General features: G+C 55.7%; 1 protein-coding gene across 1 annotated transcript in view; it reads left to right on the top strand.

Moving 5' to 3' along the window:
• The window catches only part of LOC144953337 (uncharacterized), a 59,852-nt gene that overhangs the window by 10,223 nt on the left and 33,765 nt on the right, over positions 1-15,864 (top strand). The window contains exons 2-8 of the mRNA XM_078883900.1: positions 854-1,208; positions 5,140-5,310; positions 5,614-5,847; positions 6,402-7,862; positions 9,610-11,391; positions 11,872-12,878; positions 12,910-13,305. Of these exons, the coding sequence (XP_078740026.1) occupies positions 869-1,208; positions 5,140-5,310; positions 5,614-5,847; positions 6,402-7,862; positions 9,610-11,391; positions 11,872-12,878; positions 12,910-13,305 (5,391 nt within the window). The 5' untranslated portion in view covers positions 854-868. The remainder of the gene's footprint in view (positions 1-853; positions 1,209-5,139; positions 5,311-5,613; positions 5,848-6,401; positions 7,863-9,609; positions 11,392-11,871; positions 12,879-12,909; positions 13,306-15,864) is intronic.

Consider the following 15,864-nt stretch of genomic DNA (forward strand, 5'->3'; position numbering starts at 1 on the left):
AGCTTGTGAGGGAGGCTCTGGGGGAAGCCACTAGACTCAATCTCCACCCTTGGGGTTCCTCCAAAAAAGGCAAAAAAAAAACACTGCGGGTGGATTTTTAGAACGCTCACTGCGGTGCAGAGACTGCTACTCCCCTGTTGGATGCTAGACCGGTACCGCCTGGATCTCTGTGGCATTACAGGAGGTCCGGTGGACTGACTGGCTCCAGTCACCATGAGGGGTGGACGGTCCTTTACTTGGGGCAGGAGACTGCCAAACAACAGGCAGTGGCTCTTCTGAACAAAACAATGAAGGGGGCGTGGGAGTATGGCGGTGAGGTGTGGGAGGCTGTAAGCCCCAGGCTTCTGTGGGCTCGCCTTCCCATCAATGGGAGGCGAGGAATGGTAGTGGTTGCTTATGGCTCCATCGAAGATGAACATCAGGCAAGCTCGATAAGTCAGAAGCATTCGAAAACTAAACTTTATATTTTAGCAGGTAAGGCTCACTGAGTTATTTAGCTTTTTTCCAGAAGCAACCTGGCCACAACAAAGTAGTTTACCATGTGGAAATGTATATCAACCAAGTACTCTTAAATGCACGTTTATAAATGTAGTGGGAAAAACCGGAGGACCTGGATAAAATTCCACTGGACTGCGGGCAGCACATGCAAACTCCAAATATTGAGACGTTGAGGTTGGGATCGAAACCACAATCTCCTGGTTACCAGGTGAGGTAGTTAACATCTCCGAGCCACCGTGCCACTAGCTAAAGTGGTGCCTCAGGATAGTTGTTGGTGTGATCGTTGTTGGTATGATTGTTGTTGTGATTGTGGTGATTGTTGTTGGTGTGGCTGTTGTTGTTGGAATGGCACCAGGACGCTGACTGAGTCATGCTGGACGATGACCCATCATGTGACCTGTCACATGACCCCACCTCGTCATCCACCACCACCACCTCCTCCTCCGCTCGCTCCACGCGAAGCTCACAGGAAGTGACATCACAGCGGCCACGGGGACAGGAAGTGACCTCACAGCTGCGCCGCTCACAGGAAGTAACATCGCATCGGCGGGGAAAGGAAGTGACATCACAACAGCGGGGACAGGAAGTGACATCACAGCGCGGACAAGAAGTGACCTCTCAGCGGCGCCAGGGACAGGAAGTGGCGTTCCTGGCGGGGAGAGAGGCGGAAGGGGAAGGGGAGGAGCCGTGCTTTTACGAAACGGTGGAAGGTGAGAGGGAGAGACGTAGAGAGAGAACCACAGACTCGCCACACAGAGACCCATAGACTCACCACACAGAGATCCATAGACTAACCACACAGATACCCATAGACTCACCACACAGACCCATAGATTTACCACACACACCCACAGACTCACCACACAGAGACCCCCACAGACTCACCACACAGACCCCAACTCACCACACAGACCCACAGACTCATCACACAGAGATCCATAGACTAACCACACATACCCATAGACTCGCCACACAGACCCATAGATTCACCACACACACCCACAGACTCGCCACACAGACCCACAGACTCACCACACAGAAACCCCAACTCACCACACAGACCCACAGACTCATCACACAGAGACCCATAGATTTACCACACAGAGACCCGCAGACTCACCACACAGACCCACAGACTCACCACACAGAGACTCCAGCTCACCACACAGAGACCCGTACTGTTCGAAGTGTGAGTGTGTTATCAGTGTCTATGTATTGGGTGTGTGTATGTGAGTGTGTTAGGAGTGTTAGTGTGTATGTGTGTTAGAGGGTACAAGAGGAGATCCGTTAGGGCGCCTGTGGGTTCGGAGTGTGTGGTTGTTATGAGGCTGTGTGTACATAGTGTGTATAGGAGTGTGTTAATATTGTCCTGGAGGCCCCCGGGGGGACAGATGTCGATGATGTTTCCTGGTCAAACGCCATTGGGCGGAGCCAGGAGACTGGACACCCACCCTCGGAGTTCCTCCAGAAACGGCAAAAAGCCACTGCGGCTGGCCACGTGGAATGTTCGCATGCTCACCCCGGAGGAGAGGCTGCCACTCCTCTGTCAGGAGCTGACCAGTACTGCCTGTATCTCTGTGGAATACAGGAGGTCTGGTGGACTGGTTCTGGCTCCATTCACCATTAGGGGTGGCTATTCATCTGAACAAAAGAATGAAGGTTGTGTTGTGGGAGCTGTAATACACAGGCTGCTGTGAGTTTCTTGCGCCTCCACCGGAGATCAACATCAGTGGAGGGATGCAGGCAAGGCCAGTGAGTCAGACACCTATGACCTCCTGTCCCAGGTGCTAGCTAAAGTGGCTCATCGGGATAGAGTCATGTTGGGTGACTTTAATCCTTGAGTTGGTCATGACGCTGGCACCTGGGCTGCAATGATTGAAAGGCATGAGCCAGATCACCTGGCCCATGCTGCTCGACATCTGTGCAAGCCATTGGCTTGTAATTACCAACACGATCTTCAAACATAGGCACATCGACACAAAATCATGGATGAACGCAGGGTCTAAAAACTAACATCTGTTGGACTATATAGTGACGGAACAGCGGATGATACGGGCCCATGTCCTTGACACCAGGACCTACCATGGAGCTGATCTGACCACTGACTATCGACATGTTATCGGTAAAATGCGCCTGCCACTCTTCCACTGTGGTGTTGGGTGTACACAAGGGACCCCATTCAAACCCTTAGTGGCCTGGTCTCTGCTAGCTGATGAAAGTTGCAAACGAGAATTGCATCATCACTTGTGGCTGGGTTTGGCATCGTCCCCCACTCCTGATGTCGAGGGGAAATGGGCAAGGTTTAGGACTGTGGTTCATGCAGCTGCAATGACTGCTTTGGGTACACGGTTCAGACCTCCCCAGAGACTCTGGCTGACACAGGAGGTGTTCAGGATGGTTGGGAAAAAGTGACAGTCCCACTCCGAATGTCTGCAGCCTTCGCTCAGAGGTTTGGAGAGGCCGTGCAGCACTGCGAGGATGAGTGCTGGGTGCGAGTTGCTGAGAAGATGGAATCTGCCTCAATAGCCCGCTATCACAAATGACTCTTTATTTCCATCAAAAAAGTAACTTTCAGTTTCTCACCTACAACCATCCATAAGAGAAAGAATGGTGATCTGATCTCTGACCCCAGGAATTGGTCTGCAGGTTTGCTGAGCATTTCTTTGAGGTCTTGGGGGAGGGGAAATCCCTCTGACTAGAAAACATCATGGGACAAAGTAGGGATGACCTTGCTGAGGCTGCGATACCTCAAATATTGGAATAAGTTGTCACCCCCCTGTAAGTGATTGGCTGAAGTGCCATCTATTGAGGAAGTACTGAAGGCGATCCAGAGTTTGAGACCAGGAAAAGTGCCAGGCAGAGATGATCTCCCAAGTGAACTGCTGAGCCAGGGTAGCCTCTATGTGCAGACTGCCCTACATGACATAATTACAGTCTGGACCACTGGACGGGTTCCGCAGGAATGTATGTATGTCCTGGTGTTCCCCCTCTTTAAGAAAGGGAACCTTAGAGACTGTTACAACTAAAAGGGCTTCTCCCTCCTCAGTATGCCGGGAAAGGTCCTGGAAAGGAGTATTCAACATCGCCTTGCCTGGAACGCTGAGGAGACGCTTGCAGAGATCCCAATGTTTTTTTAGGCTAGGGCGGTCCTTCACAGTTGCCATATTCTCTGTCAGTCTGTTTTCGCAGAGGTGTAACCTTGACCTGGGCAAGGCCTATGATACCATCAATAGCCCTGGGTTCTGGGTTGTTCTTCGTGCTTTCAAAATCCCTGACTTTGCTCACAATCGTTAAGGTCCTTCATGGTGATGGGCAGGCCTGGTTAAAACTGCTTGGTCGGGAGTCCGAGCCATTCCCTGTTTGTGTGCGAAAGGGATGTCGTCTGGCATCTACTTTATTTAACATATTTTTTTTATCACAGTTTGAGAAGCCTTCCTTGGCTGTACCGGAGGAATTTTCATTTGGCACAGATACAATGGGAGGCTGATCGATGCCCGGGTGCGGTCAAGGGTTGGCTCCCTATTGGTCAACCATATTATGTATGTTGATGATCTGGTGATTGTTGCTCACTCAGAGGAGGAGTTGGAGGTGCTGCCGTTTGACCTGGAATGTATTACTAAGAGGTGGGGCCTTACCATCAGCCCCTCTGAAAATAAGCACCTGCCTGGGTATTTTGTGGCATCAAACACTCCACCCCTCAAATCCCCATTGGTGATGGGGTAGTTTCTTGTAACCAGCTCCGGTTTGACAGCAGAGGTCTCACTCCAAATCACTCGAGCGGCTTCATCTTTAAATCGGCTTCGTAACGCTTAGTGAAAGCTACTTGTTCTGTCGCTCCACACAAAACTTCAGGTATTCTTGCCCACAGTCATTCCCTCCCTTCTCTATGCATGCGAAATCTGGACCCCTAAAATGGAATATCTGTGCCGTCTAGAAACATTCAGGCTGTCCTGTCTTGATCCATCTTGGGTTCCCTCAGGCTGGAATGTGTGAGGAGCTGACAAATACTTGAAAGATCTAGGCACTTTGCCATCGGTGAGCTCCTCCCACAGGCAAGACTGCATTGGCTGGGCCATGTAGGTCACATGCCTAGCCAACGCATGCCCAAGCAGCTTCTGTTTGGCAGGATAGAGGGGGATAAACAGGCATTACACGAGTTAGATAAGAGATGAACTGATACGGTACTGCAGGATGTGGATCTGACCAACGGTGTCAAGATCGGCCTCTGTGGAGAAGGCTCGTGAAGGACGCTACTAGCAGAGCGCGGGGTGGATAAAATGCAGAAAGTTGGCACAGTTGGTATATCTACTAGTCATCTCAGTCAGCCAACCCATTTCACCTGGATCTGTCCCATGACAGTCTGCCAGAGGGCTTTCGACACTTCACGTGGCCTTAAAGTGCACTTAACCTGGAACAAGCGCCATGGTGACGTCACCAGAATTTAGTGGCGAATGGCGGTTGTTGTGTTGTCACTGTGTGCGTGTACTGCACATGACTGGGCATGGTTCTGGACACCCACCCCCTCGTGTGCCACAGTGCCCCGGCCTTCACAGGCGCCACTACTAACAGCACTTGCCCCAACAGTCCGTGTTTAGGCTACGCAAGGGAACCTTTGCCTGTGTCTTTTGTGCGCGCCTGTAGGAGGAGTGCGCCTGTTCCGCTGCCGCCTGTGCCCCTACAGCAGCCCGCGGAGGTCGTACCTCCCCACGCACAACCTGACGCACACCCAGCAGAACCCCTTCTCCTGCAGCCTCTGTCCCTACGAGTGCAAGTCCAAGCAGCAGCTGGACACGCACGCCATGAAACACTCGGGTGAGACGAGGCTCCGGAAATGTTCACACTTTGAAGCGCTCGCCCGCTCGCACGGCTCACGCTCGCACGGCTCACGCTCGCACGGCTCACGCTCGCACGGCTCACGCTCGCACGGCTTACGGGCCCCCTACGGGTGAGGGACGATGAACAACGACGCAATGCTCAGAAACACCTTGACACAATCTTGATTTGAAGCTTGACACAGTTCTAACCAATACTCTGAACCACTTTTCTGAAACACTCACACCCTCACTCATACCGTCACTCACACTTGCTGTGAAAACTGCTCCCTCCCTCCCCCAGGCCTGCGCCCCTTCAAGTGCCCGCACTGCGAGTACGCGACGTTCGCCCGGAGCCACTTGCGCCAGCACCTCGCCCGCTTCCACCACCACCACCCCTCCCCCTCCCCCCCACTCTTGACCCTTTCCCGTAGGGGAGGGGCTCGGCGTGCCCGCTCCCGAGGTGGTGGGGGAGGAGCGGGGGGAGGGGCGGGGGAGTCCCTCGCCCTGCTCCAGCACGGCAGAGCCAGGGGCCACGGTGAGTGGGAGAGGGGAGGGGGAGGCAGGAGCCAATTACTGTGAAGTGAGAAGTGAGGGTGACTGGGAGCCACGGGGAGACACGCAGAGACTTCAGGAGTCACGTGGAGACACGGGGACCCACAGGGAGCCACGGGGAGCCACGGGGAGACACGGGGAGACACGGGGAGACACGTGGAGACGTGGGGAGCCACGGGGAGCCACGGGGGGGGGTGCACGGGGAGACACAGCGGGGCACGGGGAGACACGGGGGGGGGGCACGGGGAGACACGGGGGGGGCACGGGGAGACACAGGGAGACACGGGGAAACGTGGGGTTACTCGGGGAGATGTGGGGAGATGCCCGGAGACGCGAGGACACTCGGGGAGACCCGGTGCGCCACGAGGAGATGTCGGATGAAAGGAAGTAGCCAACCTCCCATGAGGAAGAAGTGAGCAGAGAGATGCTCAGAGGAGGGAGAAGGGGGGAGGAAGTGGAGATACAGACTGCTTAACCCCCTTCTCACCCCCCCTCCCTCCCCACCCCCCCCCCTTCTCCCCTCCCTCGACCCCCCAGGAGTAGTAGGAGGCATGAGCCCCCCACCAGCACCACAGCCACCCAGGCTGCCCCCCCGGGTCCTCTGCTGCTCCCGCTGCCCCTACCGCACCTCGCGGCGGGACCGACTCCTTCTGCACCAGACTCGTCGTCACGGCAACCACCACGACCACCCGACCACCATTACGACCGCCGCAACAACAGCAACAACCAACAATGACAGCAAATCCTCTGGAGGAGGTGGAGGAGATTTAGGAGGGAGATTTAGTGGAGGAGGAGGTGGAGGGGGTGGAGGAGGTGGTGGAGGGAGCTCCCTGCTCCGAGCTGCGCTAACCGCTGTCCCCTCGGCCGCCGCCTCCTCGCCTCTCCGTATTAACCTGGGATCACTGCTCAAAGGCAGGCGGGCACCCTCCATGGGTCGGGGCTCTCGGACGAGGCCACGGCCACCACCGCCGACGACCACGAGGAGGAGGAGGCCCTCGCAGGAGGAGGTAGAGGGCGATCTGGAGGACGTGGAGGGAGATCTGGGAGATCCGGAGGAGGTGGGTGTCCTGGACGATCTGGAGAAGGCGGAGGCCCAGGAAGATCTGGAAGGGGAGGAGGAGGCCCACGCTGACCGAGGAGATCTGGAGGACAACTCTCACAGTGACCTGGGGGAGGCGGATCACTTCAAGTCGCCAGGACACCTGGCCGCCGTGACATCGGAACCCCTCAACGGAGACTCTGGGACCACCGCCTCAACCACCACCGCCCTCTCAACCGATGCTGCCGACAGCGACCGCTGCTCCACCACCACCGCCACCTCTGCTAGTCCCGCATCACCACCGCCGCCACCACCACCTCAACCGCCACCACCGCCGCCGCCGCCTCAGTCGCCGGCGTTGGGCGGACGCAAGGTGCCCCCTTTGCGCCAAGCCAAGTCCCGGGCCTCCTTCAGCCGCCCGTCCCCGTTCCCTCCGCAGGCGGCCGAGGGCCCCGCCTTCCGGCGGGCCGCGGGAGGGCACTACCAGTGCCTGCAGTGTCCCTTCCTCACCGCCCACCGTCGCTCCATCTCACGCCACGTCCTCAACATCCACACGGGGGGCGCCCGACGTCAGCCCGGCGGTGGCGGAGGCGGCAGCGGCGGCGGGGGGCCGTCGGCATCGTCCGGCGCCGGCGGGCGTCGGAGGAGCAGGGGGGGTAAGGACGGCGGGCCAGATTTTAACACCCCGGGAACTCGGCCCGCCCAGGGCTTCTCCTGCCAGCGCTGTGACTTCCACTGCGCCACAGCCTACTCCTTCGTGCTGCACGTGCAGGCTCACCGGGGCAGCGGCGGGGGGGCAGGGACCGGCACAACGGGCGGCGGCGGCGGCGGAGGGACGGGGACGGGCCCCGGGACCCCCGTGGATGGAGGGGCGGACGACGGGGCCGGCGGGCGGAGGAAGACGTCGGCCCGGAGGTTGCGCTGCGCGTGCTGCGACTACCGGAGCCACTCGGTCAAGGGTGAGTGAGAGGGGAGCGAGCCTCTCTGTTGCGTCTCTCTCTGTTTCTCGCTTCCTGTCTTTCACTCTGTCTCTGTCTCCCCGCATCTCTCCGCGTCTACCTCACTTCTTGTTCACGAGAGTTGGCTGCTTCCACCTTTCTCTAAGGTTTCTCCCCCGTGTCTCTGCCCGCATCTCCCCACAACTCCCCGTGGCTCCCCGCGTCTTTGCGTTTCTTCCTCTCTTCATATTCACTAGTTCACCGTGGAGACATCTGCTTGAAAGTCCTGAGCTACTCATTAACAATCAAGTAATTCGAGCTGCTGCTGCTGCTTGTAAAAATAACGAACACCATGCGGGGGGCTTGCAATCGCTGTCTTCACCGCTGTCAGAATTATTTTCTGAGCTTTCGGTCTGATACACTGTGGGGTCACTTGGCTCTCACGATATCATCTGTGGTGACTTGAACTGTCTCGGGCCGACTGGGTTGTGGTAAAATTAACGGCGAGTTATCTCGGTGAGATCATCGATAGTTGCGTTTTTTTTAAACCATAGCGTTAGCGGCGCAACATGTTGCTCGGGAAATCTACCGGATCACATCCTCTCACATCCGCTGATGCCATAACTGTGACCGACGTTCAGATCACGGTCTCGTGATGAACAAAGTGGCTTTGCCGATTAATCCCCCACCCCCTTACAACTATATCACAATCTTGATTGGAAGTTCGTGACGGCAGGAATCCATACTCTTTGGTTCTTTCGGTGAAGTCACGTAGGTAGAAAAAGTAATAGATCACGAAGTTTCCATCGCAACACAAGCAATCATCATCAGGCGGAAGAAAGAGGAGGGAAGCTGCTGATGCAGGCTGCTTGTAAAGGTTAGAGATGGGCCTGGCCCCAGAGTCATAAACCAAGTGGGGGGGGGGGGCTAGTGATGTTAAAGTGATACATTTGCATGTGAATGTACTGTGTAAATGTGATTAGCATGTCAATGTAACCTCGCAGCGCGCCCTCTCATCGAGGACTGCATGTTAATGTAATATCGGATAAATGTGCATGTTAATGTCGTGTGTAAATGTGATTGACTATATCATACAGAGATGCTTTCCTTCAGAAGATCCGGTCATTGTCAGCACGTCTAAATCCTGCATCGACAGTTGATTCATTTTCAGCTCAATTAGAAAATTACATAACTGCTGTTGTTGATTGACTCATCCCCATCCTAATGCGCAGACTCTACAGTGCTCGCTGAGCTGCATTGGCTTCCACTTGCCGAACAAAAACATTTATAATGTCGCACCCATAACACACAAAGTGCTTGACCCAAATTAACCGCAATACCTCGCCGATCTTGTCAAGGAGCATAAACCATCATCACGCAACCTCCGGTCATCCTCGCAGCGGCTTTTTGCTGGCCATCGAACAAAGACGGTCACTGCATCGCGTGCTTTCAGATGCACTTGAAAGCAGCCATCCGGAATGCTCTTCCGGATGTGAGGAAGCCACTCAAGCTATGCACTTTTAAATCGTCCATATTTAGAAGTAATTTCTCAGATGTGTGTGTCCGATTAGCATGGTTGGCTATGTACGGTGCGAAAGAAGTTCCACCTGCGTCTGCCTGAGTCTCCCTGCGACTCCCTCGCTTCTCACTCACGGGAGTTGGCTGTTTCCTCCTTTCTCTAAGCTTCCTCCCCCGTGTCTGCCCATGTCTCCCCTTGCCCCCTCTCCCCCCCTCTTCTCCCTACCCCCCTCCCCCGCCTCCCCCTCAGGCCTCCGCGTTCACCAGCAACTGAAGCACGGACTGTGCGACTTCACGAAGGGTCTCCTCTACGACGAGGTGGAGGAGGAGGAGGAAGAGGACGGGGAGGCCGCGGGGAGGGGGCGGCGGCGGCTTCGCGGGTCCCCGGACGCCGCCAACCGCCCATCCCCCTCGTCGTCGTCCGGCAACAACAACAACAACAACGCCGCAACAGCAACAACAACAACGGCAAGAGGCGCCCAGGCGATTCCGTACCCCGAGCCGGGCGAGATCTGCACAGATGGAGACAGAGTTCACATCCACCTGGACGGAGAGGGTTTCGACGATGACGTGGAGGACGATGATGAGGACGACGAGGAGGACGATGATGAGGATGAAGACGATGACGAGTATGGGGAGGTGGAGGATGGCGAGGTGGAGGATGGCGAGGTGCTGGATGGGGAGGTGGAGGACGGCGAGGTGGAGGAGGAGGGGGAGCTGAGATGCTACGTGGACACGACGGCTCCGGGGAGACGCCGGAAATCGCTGTCCGGCGTCGTCTCCCGGCTGCTGCTGCCGCCACCGCCTCCCTTCCACGCAGAGCCGCCCGGCAGCAACAACGCCACCGCCGCCGCCGTGAGCCCCCTCAACACCACTGCCACGGAGCCTCCCGGCGCCTCTCCGTGGGGGGCTCACTCTGCCACCGCTCACCACCACCATGATGCTCACCACGACCACGCTCAGCACCCGGCGCAGCGAAAGCGTCCACGCATCGACGAGATTGCGAGCTCGCTGCACACGCGCATCCAGCGTCGCCACGTCCTGCTGGGCTCGCCGTCCTCCTCACCGCAGTCCTCCTCGCCGCCGTACTCCTCCTCCTCCTCGCCGTCGTCCCGCTACCACCACAGGCAGCACGGCTACGGCGGTGACGGCGGCGGCGGCGACGTCGGACGTAGGACGAGGAAGAGAAGCAGGAAGGGAGGAGGCGTGATCTGCGGCGATGGCGGCGACGGCGACGATGATGGTGGTGACGTCGACGGCGGTGAAGACGACGGCGGCGACGATGACGATGGTGGCGACGACGGTTACGACGACGGTTATGACGACGGTGGCGACGATGACGATGGGCGATGGTGGCATGACGACGGCGGCGGCGACGGCGGTGGCGGCGACGGCGGCTCTCCCTATCGACGGCAGCAGCAGCAGCTGTCCAACAACTCTGGCAGATCGTTTGGTGGTGGCGGCGGCGGTGGCGGCGTACCACGACCGTCCCCCGCATCATCCTCCACCGGGTCGACAACAACGACAACAACAACAGCGGCAGCAGCAACAACAGCGACGACGACGTTCCGCTGCAAGCACTGCGAGTATCACAGCGCGACGGCGCGGGGCGTGAGCACGCACTACCAGCGCATGCACCCCTACGTCAAGTTCAACTTCCGCTACATCCTGGACCCGCTCGACCGCTCGGAGACCTACCGCTGCCTCGAGTGCCCCCACGAGTCGCCCGCGCTGCCCGCGCTCAAGCGCCACTACTCGCGACGCCACCCGCAGGCGCTCTACGTGCACAGCCTGGAGCGGCCCGGCCGCTCGCTGTACCGCTGCGTCGCGTGCCCCTACACGAACGCCAACGTGCGCGGCATGATGCCGCACTACCAGAGGATGCACCCAGGCGTCGCCGTCACCAACGCGCTCATCTTCTCCAGCTTCGTGAGGCTGCCGGACGACGGTGGTGGCGGCGGAGATGGTGGTGGCGATGATGACGATGGCGGCGGCGGTGGTGATGGGGATGCAGCATCGTCCGTAGCCAGAGGTCAGTCTGGGGGTAAGGGGAGTGCGAGTCGTTCGGTGGGTCCACCCGCTCGCTCGTTCGCTCATTCGTTCGTCCACCCATTGATGTGTTCATTCACTCAACTCGGTCACCCGCTAATGCGGCCACCCACTCACTCACCCATTCACCCACTCACCCACTGACTTTCCAACCCACTCATCCACTCACTCATCCACTCACCCATTCATCCACCCACCTCCTCACCCACTCACCCACCCAATTACCCATGCACTCCATCATCCCATTCAACCACTTAATCATCCCATTCACCCGCTCACTCAACCACTCACCCACTTACTCATCCACTCACCCACCCACTCATTCACCCACTCACTTACCAACCCACTCACCCGCTCGCTCACCCACTCACTCATCCGGTCACTCACCCGCTCACTCATTCACTCACTCGCTCACCCACCCACTCACTTAACCACCCACCGACTCACCTACTCACCTGGTTAGGTGGAGGAGGAGGAGGCGTTGGAGGAGGCAAGTCACGTGGACACGGCGGCCCGTCTCCAGCGCCCGGTCGCTGGCAATCGCCGTCGCCCGACGCCACAGCAACCACAGCAACCACTGGACCCGCCGCTGGCCCGCCCCAACCGCAACCGCGGCCAACCACGGCCTACCAATGCGACCTGTGCACCTACACGCACCTCAACATCCACTCGGTCCTCATCCACTACCAGCGTGGTCACCGCGACGTCAAGGCCTCGTACTCACGCATACGCAAGGTGGCGCTGGGTCCCGACGGCGTTCCGCGGTCTCCCACCCTCGCCCGCCCCACCACCAACTCCCCCCCCTCCTCCTCGTCAGCTGGGGCGGCGGCAGGGGCGGCGGCGGCCCCTGCAGCAGCAGCGGCCCACGCAGCGGTCGCCCCGGGAGACCTGCTCTACTTTTGCCGCCACTGCACCTACTCCCACCGCAGCGTGGAGTCCGTGCTGGCGCACTACCGGCAGTCGCACCCGGACGTCGTGGTCACCGCCGGTTACATCCGTCGCGGCTACAGCCTCCTGCCTCGTCCCACCACCGGCACTGGCACCGCCGGCGCTGGCACCGCCGCCGCCGACGCGTCCGGAGCCCAGCGCGGCGCACTGCAGCCGCTCGGCGCCAGGGTGAAGGTGGGAGGGCTGGAGAAGGCGGAGCCCGCCGACCCGCTGACACTCTTCTACTGCCGGGTGTGCCCCTACGACAACCGCACCCTCAAGGGCGTGCTGGTGCACTACCAGAAGCGCCATGGCGAGGTGAAGATCACGGGGCTGGCGGTGAGGGAGCACACGGAGGTCGTGCGCCGTCGGATCCTCCTCATGCAGCAGAGTCAGCAGCAGCAGGACGGGAATCAGAATCAGTCGCGGAAGAAGATGGAGTTCCATGATGGAAATCAGCAGCAGCAACAGCATCATAAGATGGAATTGGATGACGGAAATTTGCTTAAGCATCAGCAGCAGCAGCAATCACCAGCAGGGCATGCTTAGCAGCCCATGGCAACAACCACTCTACCCTCTCTCTGAGAAAGGAAAGGAGATGATGATGATGATGGTGGTGGGCGGTGGTGGTGGTGGTGGTGGTAGTAGTAGTAGTGGTGGTGGTGCCAGGCTAGGTGCACCGGTCGTTTCAGCTTCGGCTGCGTTGGAAGCGGCTTCGGCAGCTCCTTGCGCGCCGGTCATGGCGGCCGTTATGGGCGGAGGAGGAGATGGCAGTGCAGCAAGGGGGAAGAGAGCGAGTGGAGGAGGTGTCGGTGGTGGAGGAGTTGGAGGAGGTGGAGGAGGAGCAGCGTCCAGAGCCGAGGCGCGGGCACTTCGGTTGGCACCGCCTGCCCTGTGGTGCAGATTCTGCGATCGGCGGGAGCGTTACATCCTGGATCTCCGCAGGCACTACGAGGAGGCTCACCCCAAGGTGAGGGGCGGGGTGGGTGGGTGAGTGGGGAGTTGCTCACCTACCTTATATATAAATCGTTTATTCACACACACTCGCCGTGGCCGAGTACATCATAAATACATGACAGATAATATATACATTTTTTCATAATTTATATTTTGGGTCAGATCGCGTTATTTATAAATGTGTCGTAACCCTCCACCACCCGACACGGCCAAACAGTAAAAAATGTGTCACGTTTTCAAAGGACAAATTAATTCACTTCTTTAGCCCACCGGTGTGCTGAAGAGAGAATCAACACCATTTTTAAATTTGAGTAGTACGACGTTTCGCTGATAATTACAATCAGCTTCATCGGGCAAGAATGGTGAAGCTCTCCTGTTGCTTCCGGTCTTAAATAGAGCAGCAGCAGGGTGACGTCATCATTTAATACTTATGTCGGGGAATGGTGGTAAGGGCTACGGCACATTGCCAAAGGGGGAGAAAGGGGTGGGGGTCAGATTAGTGCTGCTGTATACAATAATATGCGAACATAATTCATAAAGGTTTTTTGGGTTGGATCGCGTAAGTATAAATGTGTCGTAAACCCTCTACCACCCGACACAGCCAGTCGTGTTTGCCACGTAAATTAAACGTGCCAATTAGTCACTCCTTCAGCCCACCGGTGTGTTGGCAATTACATCTAGAATCACCGGGGGGCTGAATTAGTGACTAATTGGCACGTTTTCTTTACGTGACAAGCTTTACCGGCTGCGTTGTATGGTGGAGGTTTTCGACATACAGTCATACCTCGGTATACGACTGCTTTGGAATACGTCGAATTTTGTATACGTCGTGTTTTGACGAGAACATTTTTTCTTGGGATACGACGTCTTGCTTGGGAGACGACGCGCTTGCTAGAACTTGTATGGGTCGGGATGAGTCACCGCGTCCCCGCGTATACCCCTTTCACGACTTATCCCCTTCCTCACCACCATCCTCGTAGGCTATCAACCCCTCTCAGCAAGGTAAAGTGACGTTAAATTGTTTTTTTATTTAAATTTATTTATGCATTTATTTTAATTTATGTATGCATTTTAGTAATAAGTAGTGTCTAAATTATTTGATACAACCCCATTAATGTATAATATGCCACTTAAAATATAATTTCTTATACTCTGGAACGGATTATTTCCTTTCCCTTTATTTCTTATGGGAAAAATTCATTTGGTGTCCGTCATTTTCGGTGTAAGTCCTACCCTCTGTAACGAATTAACGACGTATACTGAGGTACCACTGTAATTATACTTAACACAATCTAACCCAAAACCTTTATTACGAATAATATTGGTCGCACAAGCCTGCGTGTTAAAATGCAATCGTCAACGGGTGTATCCACAATCAAGCAATCGAGATTAATAATAAAAATAAAGCATACGAACTATAAAGGGCCAGTCTCCTAGCAGAGGCGTCTTACGTGGCAGGGCACGGTTGTGCGGTCGCGAGTGGAGGGGATAATACGTTATTTTGATCTATAATATAGTTGTTTTTCGGTTAGATCATGTAAAAAAAAACCTATATTATGCATGATATTGGTCCTGAAAGCTTCCATGTTAAAGTTATTTTGATTTTCTGGGGCGGGGGGGGAGCAGATGGGTGTAGAATGTGGCCACAAATCTAGCTGCCGCCTGATGTTGGCAGTTGCAATTACTGGCGAAACGTCGAACTTGGATTGTAAATGTTGTGGCTCTTTAAAACACCGGTGTGCTGTACTAGTAACGAATTGACACGTTCTGTTCACGTGACACAAACTTTGCTAATTGGTTGTGTTGGGTGGTGGTGGGTTTAATGACATATTTACGCAATCTAACCCAAAAAAATCCCCCTATATTATGGACGATATTGGTCGTGAAAGCCTGCGTGTTAAAGTTCTTTTGATTTTGGGGAGGGGTGGGCGACAATTGGTGTAGAACGTGGCCATGGTGAGATTGAATAGAGGTGAAGATGGCCGAGTGGTCGGCTATGCAGGTCTCCTTAACGAGTGGCGTGCTGGCTGCGCAGAACCACCGCTCTTTTGCCTCGCCGTACAACTGACTTGAGCCGATCATGTTTAGCGGCGTTGGTAAATCCCCACCAGGCTGGAGGGCAGTTAGCTCATCCTCGTGATGAACTGGACTCATATGAGTGCGCAATATGAAATGTTCTTACTCTTACTTACTCGGTGATAATGGTTGAGGCTTAAACAGTATGAACGCACCATTGCGGCATTCCATACGCTCATAATATGTGCGAGGCATAAAAGTACGAGCACACGAGGCAACTATAGAGGCAATATTCTTGGTTCTTTCGGTAAAGTCATGTAGAAGGGAAATAATAAAATAATAAAAATAAAACAATAAAATTCTCACGACTGCCACTTTTTTCAAATTCTTGCTGTGCTTTTCACACCTGATGATGATTGCTTGTTGCAATCTAAACGTCATGAGAATTTTATTGTTTTAGATTTTTATTATTGTATTATTTCCCTTCTACGTGACTTTACCGAAAGAACCAAGAATATTAATCCCTGTACTCACGAAAGCTTTAAATCGAAATATA

This window comes from Lampetra fluviatilis, chromosome 74 (assembly GCF_964198595.1).
Source record: "Lampetra fluviatilis chromosome 74, kcLamFluv1.1, whole genome shotgun sequence".
Classification (NCBI taxonomy): Eukaryota; Metazoa; Chordata; class Hyperoartia; order Petromyzontiformes; family Petromyzontidae; genus Lampetra; species Lampetra fluviatilis.